The 9,489-nt window shown below is 33.5% G+C and overlaps 3 protein-coding genes across 3 annotated transcripts; all 3 read left to right on the forward strand.

The window, feature by feature from the left end:
• The first annotated feature begins 458 nt into the window (after positions 1–458).
• LOC105761066 (bidirectional sugar transporter SWEET17) lies at positions 459–2,611 on the forward strand. The gene is made up of 6 exons (XM_012578731.2): positions 459–701; positions 790–826; positions 921–1,131; positions 1,231–1,392; positions 2,014–2,133; positions 2,237–2,611. The coding sequence occupies exons 1-6, from the start codon at positions 668–670 to the stop codon at positions 2,375–2,377; spliced, it is 705 nt and encodes a 234-aa protein (XP_012434185.1). The 5' UTR covers positions 459–667; the 3' UTR covers positions 2,378–2,611.
• A 984-nt stretch (positions 2,612–3,595) lies between these two features.
• Positions 3,596–4,332, forward strand: LOC105761067 (uncharacterized protein At5g01610). The gene has a single exon (XM_012578733.2). It carries the CDS (start codon positions 3,706–3,708, stop codon positions 4,240–4,242), a length of 537 nt encoding a protein of 178 aa, XP_012434187.1. The 5' UTR covers positions 3,596–3,705; the 3' UTR covers positions 4,243–4,332.
• A 1,598-nt stretch (positions 4,333–5,930) lies between these two features.
• LOC105761065 (serine/threonine-protein phosphatase PP1 isozyme 9) lies at positions 5,931–8,283 on the forward strand. Its single transcript, XM_012578730.2, is given in 5 exon segments — positions 5,931–6,467; positions 7,102–7,276; positions 7,278–7,659; positions 7,728–7,925; positions 8,029–8,283. Coding segments are annotated over 5 exon segments (969 nt in total). The 5' UTR covers positions 5,931–6,271; the 3' UTR covers positions 8,047–8,283.
• Positions 8,284–9,489: the final 1,206 nt, after the last annotated feature.

A 9,489-nucleotide genomic window follows, 5' to 3' on the forward strand; every position in this document is an offset into this window, starting at 1 on the left:
TCTTCTTTCAAATCCGTCTATCTAAAAGTTAAAGTGAAAATATCTTAAAAAGATAAAAACAACTTTAATTGAATAAAATAATAGTATTACAAATAATAAAAGCTCTCCTAAATTTAATCTACACATTTTATTCAAGGTAATTTTAGTTTAATTGACTTCAAATAAAATAATTTTCTTTATATATTCCATGAATCGAATTAGTTCATTTTATCAGTTGACCTCAATGGGACAATTAATGTACATTCATCCCAGGTTTTGATCCGCAACTCATGACATTGGACCAATTTAATATTTTTTATCACATATTTATATTTTTATTCCATTTTCACCAAATAATTATACTTTTATTGTTTGCCTTTAATAATTCATTCATCTCTGTTATCATATAGTCCGATCACTTTCGTTTCCCTTTCCGGTTTTCACCAAAAGAATATATACATACACACATATATACATGTATATATATATATATATATATATATATATGCAATTAAAGATCAGAAAGCCGAAAGAGAGGTTGATATATCATTTACTTCAGTGGATCAATCTGATATTTTTATACTTTTCCATCACCATTTAGATCCCACAATAACTCACTGCATAGAAGTTTCATCTCCAAAGCAAAACATCGCAAAGTTCCATTGTTAGTTTAATATTTTTCTCCAACATGGTTAGTTTAATAACCATTTTTGGGTTGCTAGGTAATACCAATAACTCGTTTTAGTTTTTGATTAATGCATTGCGACTTCGTAAGAATGTCATGATTGTAAGATTATATGTTTTTTGCAGGCAACATTACGACAGGTCTGGTTTACCTGGCTCCAGCGTAAGTACTATGTACCTGTCTCTTACATTTTTATGACACTTATGGGAAAAACCATGCTTTGTTTTGTGAATCATTTCACTGTCATATTTTCCAGCAAAACATTCTGGTACATCATGCAGCGTCGATCCACCGAGGAATTCGATTGTCTTCCTTACGTTGTCAAACTATTAAATGGATATATGTGGGTTTACTATGGAATTGTGAAGCCTAACAGTATACTGGTAGCCACCATTAATGGCTTCGGTGCCGTCCTTGAGCTTGTATATGTGACCATATTCCTCATCTTTGCACCTCCCAGGACGAGAGTAAGTTGGTAATTTCCATTGATCCTTTCATATAGATTGATCATATATTCTTAAACTAAGCAATAATCATGTTGTGTTTGGATTCTGGGAAAATTCCAGGCTATAACTGCGACACTTTTCGGAGTGTTGGATGTGGTGTTCCCAATAGGAGCCGTGTTGGTTACTCAGATTTTTTGTAATAGAGAAATGCAAATCGATGTTTCAGGATTCTTGTCTCTGCTTTTCAGTGTTGCAACCTATGGTTCACCTCTTTCTATCATGGTATATCACTTCTAAACTCTTGTTTTTTTTTCCAGACGTTATTGCATGTAGTGATTCAAAGTTAATCTTAGCCAAACCCCATTTGAATAAAAATCATTCCAAGTTTTTTGAATAAGATCTAGCATTACATGTGGGAGATGTTTAATTTGATAAATATAAGAGACCAAATTAGATCTGGTTTGAGCCTAGTACTTATCAAAGTCAAATTTGACTTTTGTTTTAGCTAAGCTTAATCTTTGTCCAAACTTTGACAATATTTTTGTCTAGGTTTTCTTAAACATTGATTAAAATTCCAATATTTAATAAGTAGTATAATTCTTAAATACGAAATTGATATTGATGTAGTAATAAATGATATTGGTTATAATTAATATCTTAACCTAAATCAATTTGAGATAAAAGTATCGTAGAGGCACTTATAATAAGAGTCCGTCCTCTACTAAAAAATGAATAAATTAATTCTATACATCAGTTGATAAAATTTTAATAGAAAAATTAAATTACTTTTGAATTTAATATATAAAGACTAATTTACTCTATTTTTTAAATAAATGTGACAAATAATTCTACTCCAAATTAATGCATTCATGATTTTACAATCGTGTGTGTTGAGAAGTGCAGAAAACAGTGGTGAGTACAAAGAGTGTGGAGTACATGCCATTCCTCCTGTCTTTCATCCTTTTCATCAATGGGTTAACCTGGACTGTTTATGCAGTGCTTACTAATGACTGGTTTATTGGAGTGAGTTGCCTGCCATCATCACCTATATATATATTATTTTCATTTAATGTCCATCCCTATCTTAATGTTATAAAATAATGGATTTTTTTTTTTTTTTGGACAGATACCAAATGGGAGTGGGTTTGTTCTTGGAACAACTCAGTTGGTGCTTTATGCAATATATTGGAAACCTAAACAATCAAAGACAACATCTGATCATGTTGATGATGGATGGCAGAATGAGAGCCTCATGTTAAATAATTAAATGATTATCTCCTCAATAATTAAATGATTAGGTTGTTTGATTATCTATTTAGTGATATGACTAATGATTATCCAACTAATCATTTGTTTGTACAATAATTAAAATATTAAATAATGTGGTGAGGTTTGTTCACGGTGGGTTAATAGACCGGGTGGGATGTGTTTCAAGTAATCTGTAAAATAAAAAATAGATTAAAACTTTGATATAATATTTCGAATTAATTCATTTAATGAATGGAATTATATAATTCAGAGAAAAATAAAAATAAACACTTGTCGTAGATGTTAAAGAATAAATTTCACCAACACAACAAAGGTTTTAACCTCAACATCAATAGAATATTATAATATGTTGACAATTGGTTTTTGTCACAACTCAAAAGCAAAATACCTCGAGCGATTGCAAGTGCTTAATACAATAAGGAAATCAGCCTCGGATGATCCAAAGCGGCGAGCAAAAATTGACAAAAGAATTGAGCGTTCACCAAACTAAAGAAGATGACTACAAAATCATTGCTAAAATCACTTGTAAAACTAAGATTCCATGCATAAGCAAGACTAAAAAACGTGCTACAAGAGCAGACAAAAACTTCTAAAACTGAAGACTTATTAAACAATGGAAAAACAAACTAAAGAACAAATAAAACTTAAGATAACATGGGTCAAAATCGACTCGTGAAATCATTTATTATTCTGAAATACTCTTTAAACAGGAAACAGATTAAAAAGCTGAAGAAAAACCACCCATTTTTCAAGAAAAACTACTGGTGGATGGTGGAGTTTTAACGAACAAAAGAAAGAAAAAAGTGATTGGTGGGAGGAAGAAAAAGGTAGGTCGTAGCCAGCCCGGAGACTAACACTGCCGCTGAGAAACAAACATATAGTAAATCAAAGTTTAAAAGGATTAAGAAAAACAAACATACATTCAAATTTAAAGTTTATGATAATACCACACTCAAAGTTCAAACATATACTCTTCCCTAAAAGACAACATGCTTTATCACTGCAACTCGTATTTTTTATAATATGATGGGTAGATCTTATAATGGTCTTGGGCTGGCTTAAGTACAAAAAACTAGCCCAAAGTCACCAAGAACTAATCTAAACTGGCCTAACCCAGAACCACTTAATATAGTAATATTATTATAACAATAAAATTCCAGATATCTTGCCGTTGAAGGAATCATTTGATTAGGACAAATTCATGGCTGTCTTACTTTCATTTCTGGTTTCAAAAAAAAAAAAACACCACTTATATTGAAATACATCTAATCTAAGGACAAACAAAGATCATTACTACAACAGGGAAAAAGAAATAGAATTTGAGAAATGGGTTTTTTCTCAATTCAAAGATTCATATTTTCATCAAATTTTCTCTTCCTTTTTCTTCTCGTTCCACAATCTTTTGTCCCGGAAACAATCGCCCTTGAAAACAACAATCCAACAGCATATGAAGTTCTCAAAGACTTCGGTTTTCCAATTGGTATTCTCCCAAAAGGTGTTGTGGGCTATGACTTCGACCATTCGTCGGGAAAATTCTCTGCTTTTTTGAACGGTAGTTGTAGTTTCACCATTGAAGGGTCTTACCGATTGAAATACAAGAATACCATTAAAGGGTATTTGTCAAAGGGCAAAATTGCAAGCTTGGAAGGTGTTAGTGTGAAGCTTTTCTTCATGTGGGTTAATATTGTTGAGGTCTCAAGGAGAGGGGATGATCTTGAGTTTTCTGTTGGGATTGCTGGTGCTGGCTTCCCCGTTGATAATTTTGAAGAATGTCCTCAATGTGGGTGTGGGGTGAATTGCAATGATATTAATCAACAAAAAGTAAGGAAGATTTGGAAAAACCCTCTTGTTTCTTCTAATTAGCAGAAGTTTGTCTGAGAGGATTGTACTATTATGGATCCTTGTTGAACTTTAATGCAAATCAATGGAATGGACTGTGCTTATATTAACAAATTGATAATATGCTTATGGGTTTTATTGTTTTAAAGTTGAAACTATGCTCTCTTTTTTTTCTTTTTTTTTTTATCAAATCGTGATATGGAATGGGTAGCTATTTCATAGAATCTTTGTAACAGTGTCTTAAAATGTTTATGCTATGCATGTGAATGGTTCAATTCTCTTTGGGATGCATGTAAAATGCCATATGCTTCCATGGTTGGAAGAGGGATAATGAAGGCCTTTTGCTAAAACCTTGAATGTCTATCTATGTCTTTAACATTAGTTTAGAGCTTCAGATAGACATAGTTTCTGCATGTATTGTGCTTCATCTTAAGCCTTCTTCCCTTGCATTGCCTGTCTTAGTACATTTGGAACAAGATTCTTCATAAACTCCATTGCTGATGCAGTAAGGATTGGTCTCTTTGGACAATGAGACCTGACCAGTATTATGATTGGCATGCTGATGCTTCTACTGTGTGTTTGAAGTATACCTGAACCCCTAGTTATGCATTTAGAATAAATAAAATGGAGTTTGGAACAGGTTTTTGTTGTGTAGTTAAGTGGTTTCTGTATTAACTAGGTATTAGGATATAGATCTAGAATAAAATTCAGGGGATGTTTTTTCCTTTCCCGGAAATTCAGGATTGAAAGGGAATAAGGGACCATGATTGGTGATACATTTGGAGATGAACATTAAAGTATACCATGTCATTTTCATCTTTTGACAAATCCTTTGTCTTTTTATCCCTCTTTCCTAACCTTAGTAGCAAGGCAACATGTTTGACTTGTTAGCCCTTGCTCACAGTGTCAAGTTATCGATCTGTTTCGGTTCATCTCATTTGCATGCATGCTGGTTTCTTGGTACCTTGATATAAGGGATCACACCATTTTTTTTCCTAGATTGAAAGTGACTTTCAATCTGCTTTACTGACTACAAGTGATTTGCCTTCTCTATAAACCAAGGTTGCAGTCTTGCTGTGCCTTCTAGATAGAAAGTGACTTTTAGGATTAGTTTCCTACACTTGTTTGACAATGTATTGTGTTGTAGTTATGTCTTCCCACCGTTTAAGTCATTGGTCTCTTCCATTGTTTCAACATCAAATATCTTAAGCCATATACTATGATTCATTGTCTCCAAAGAACAAGGTTTCAATAGATATGGACTAGTTGAAGCAATAATTAAAAATCTAACCTTTTAAAAGTTACTATGAGTGAACTTTATCAGCTAACAAATAACATCTGACACCTAATCTACTTGATTAAATTAGGAAGATATTATTAAGACAGAACCATAGTTGGAGCCCATTTTCAGTTTCTTTCTTTTGACATGGCAGAACTCTGTTGGCAACCAACAGCCAATGTTCTGTTCCTTTGGTTAAGTCAACTGTAATAAAAAAAAGAAATGGATCCCATTAAAGAAAACCCCAAAAAAACTAAATACAGAAAGATTCCAGTATAATGGTATCGAAATTGGACCCCATCACTCAACCATTATCTCTCTACACTTGTATATAAACGAACTTTTCAAAAAACGCGGTTTTATACCCTTTGCTTTTGACATTCAAAAGAGCAGAGTGCTTGAATTGAACCTAAGAAGACTCTGTATTAATACATTACAGCATCCAATTTCTTTTCTTTACAAGTTTTGTTTTTTTCTTTTTTAGGGGGGAGGGGGGGTTTGAAGGTTTCAAAACTATTGGCCATGTTGAATCTTTTATTGGCAGTTGGCATAAACAAAAGAGATAAAGAAAATGACAGCAAAAAATCCATGAAATTACTCTAAAAATATCTGTCTTCTTCGATTCCCTTTTTGTAAAGGTTGGTTCTTTATCCAAAGTTTTATTTATTTTTTCTCTCTAAATTCCAAACAAGGCCCTCTCTTTCTTTCTCTCTCTCTCTTATCTCTAAAAAATAAGTTGAAGTATTGTTGCAAAGAACATTTCTGGAGAAAAAAATGATGAAGGTGACAATGGAAGGAAGCATGGATAAAGGAGTATTGGATGATATAATAACAAGGTTATTGGAAGGTAAAGGAAGCAAACAGGTTCAACTTTCTGAAGGAGAGATCCGTCAGCTTTGTATTAATTCTCGTCAAATCTTCCTCTCACAGCCTAATCTGCTTCAGATTCATGCTCCCATCAGAATCTGTGGTCAGCTCTCTTTCTCTTATTATATATAAATTATGAAGTTTCAAGCTTGTTTATTCAGTATTTATGGTTGTTGATAATTGGTTTTCCTTTGTGGGATTTTGATGGCATCAATTTTTTAAGTGAATTTTGGAATTTGTTTTGTTTGCTCATTAAAATTCTGGGAAATTGCAGAAGAATTAATATGTAGGGAAGTTCTTTTTTTGATAACTGCAGCCATTCATTTTCATTTCTTTGTGGATTAATTGCATCGCACGTCCTTAAATTATAGGCCAAATTTTAAATTAGTTCCTAAACTTCATATAATTCCAATTGAATCGCCGAACTAATTGACAGCTTCGATCTAATGCAGTTCTGTTTTTAAACATGTTTAAATCTGTCGAATACAAGCAGACACTCAACGCCAAAGCTGGCAGCTATACTAATAGAATGACTTGATTGGAGCCCCTCCTTAGTTTGATGATTATATTGGAACGTTTTACGGTTTATGGACCAATTTAGAAATTAGACTATAATTTGGAGATGTTTAGTTTGTTGAAATGTTTGTAGCCAAGTATATAGACTGTTTGAATGGGATGATTTTTGGTTCGAACATGCATTTTTTTATATCAATTCTAATGTTGAAGGTCATTTGCAGGTGATATACATGGGCAATACCAAGATCTCTTAAGGCTGTTTGAATTTGGAGGGTACCCTCCATCTTCAAACTACTTATTCCTTGGGGATTATGTGGATCGAGGCAAGCAAAGTTTGGAGACAATTTGTTTGCTTTTGGCCTATAAAATAAGATACCCTGACAACATTTTCCTCTTAAGGAAACCATGAAGATGCAAAGATCAATAGGATTTATGGGTTTTATGATGAGTGTAAAAGAAGGTTTAACGTTAGGCTTTGGAGAGTATTCACAGATTGCTTCAACAGTTTGCCTGTGGCTGCACTTATTGATGGGAAGATACTTTGTATGCATGGAGGGTTGTCTCCGGAACTGGAAAATTTGGATCAAATAAACAATATTAGAAGGCCGACCGAAATCCCGGATAACGGTCTTCTCTGCGATCTTCTTTGGTCGGATCCTGATTCTAAGGTCAAAGGGTGGGCGGACAGTGACCGAGGAATCTCGTGTACTTTCGGAGCTGATGTAGTTGCTGAGTTTTTGCAGAAGAATGACCTTGATCTCATATGCCGTGGTCATCAAGTAAGCTATAGTTTCTTGTACTTTCGAATATACAATGGAGCATTTTTTTTCTAAGTTTTGAATTGCAGGTTGTGGAGGATGGCTATGAGTTTTTCGCTAAACGGAGATTAGTAACGATATTTTCAGCTCCGAACTACGGCGGGGAATTCGACAATGCAGGTGCTCTATTGAGTGTCAATGAGGCTCTTATGTGCTCATTCGAGATATTGAAACCAGCCGGTGCTCAAGCCTCACCAGGCAGTTCTAATAAGTTGCCCTTGAAGAAGGTAAGTACAAACCCAACACAAGCAGTACTTTCAAATCTTATCTTGGTTCTTTTAAAGTTGTAAGAAACATTCACTTCTGGTTTTGCATGATTGATCTGAACAGCCACCAAAGCTTTTCTAGAATTGATGTGCAATGAAGATGGGGTTTTTGAGGATGCCATTGTTGAAAGCTCGATTCGATTAAAAGTTCCGATTAGTTGTAAATGAGTGGATTGATTGCATTGTTTGATACTAATTGCAAGCGAAACCCTGTAAATCAACCACCCAATTTCATCTACTGTGAAGTAACAAAACTGTATCCATTGGACACCATTGTTGTCTCTTTTATGCTGTACCACAAACAAAGTCATTTACTCCACATTGGTTCATTAGCACAAGAGAGAAAATCATTGACCTGATTAGATGATGGGATGCACCATGAAGCAAACCATCCTAGAACAATATAAAATGAAATCTTAAAAAAGAAAAAGAAGATCCACCCCAACCCCATTAGCGATTGATCTTCACATAGACACACTTGTATTGCAATACCTGTGTCTTTGCGTCCATTGAGTAGTAGGCATTAAAGCAACCCTAGTATAGTATATTATTGAAGGCAGCACGGGGATCAGGCCGAACGCCAATCCAGGAATCATAGATGGTACATGGTACATACAAGCAATTCCCAGAAATGCAAGCACTCGTGTTGTATATAATATATAATAATATTATATAAAGTATTTTCATATAAAATATATATTACTAAAGTTTTATATTATTTATAATATATACAACAATCATATATACATATTGTATATATAATGAAAAAAAAAGAATATAATTGAAAAGAGGTATCTTTATATAAATAAACATAACTATTCATAAACATTTCTAAAGGAAAGGTTGTGTCCTTTCAAAGAGTCACATAGGTACCTCTTGATAGACACCAAAAATGAGAATTGATATAGGGAAATGAGTTCGAAGAGAAGGAGACTATTAAATTATGCTACAACTGGGACTTAACTACGACTTTAGAGGAGTTCCAAAATGGATTCAAGAGGTATTTTTATCCATAGTATGCTGAGAAAAAGGTTTGGGTTAAGTTGCGCCGACTTACGGAACAAGGTACTGTTCGGAAGTATGTGAAAGATTTCAGTGAATTGATACTTCAAATCTCTGACTCGAGTAAGAAAGAAGCATTCTACTGGTTTAAAGATGGATTGAAGTCGAAGGCAAAACATTAGTTACGTCGACTGGGTATCATTGAACTTACCAAAGTCATAACCGTAGCAGAGTTCTCTTTATGTAAATAAACATAACTATTCATAAACATTTCTAAAAAAAATGTTGTATCTTTTCAAAGATATAGACCCCAAAAATGAGAATTGATATAAGGAAATGAGTTCTAAGAGAAGGACACTATCAAATTATATTATTTTTTTCTTGTATGTCTCTGGAGTTCATTCTGGTTTAAAACAATTTGTAGTACGAATTGTTTCATTTGAGTAAAGGCATTGTATCCTGGAAATAGTATTTATTGATCATTATGTACACGGAAGGGAAATAACTATTTTTAAAATAATTA

This window comes from Gossypium raimondii, chromosome 11, assembly GCF_025698545.1.
Source record: "Gossypium raimondii isolate GPD5lz chromosome 11, ASM2569854v1, whole genome shotgun sequence".
NCBI lineage: Eukaryota > Viridiplantae > Streptophyta > Magnoliopsida > Malvales > Malvaceae > Gossypium > Gossypium raimondii.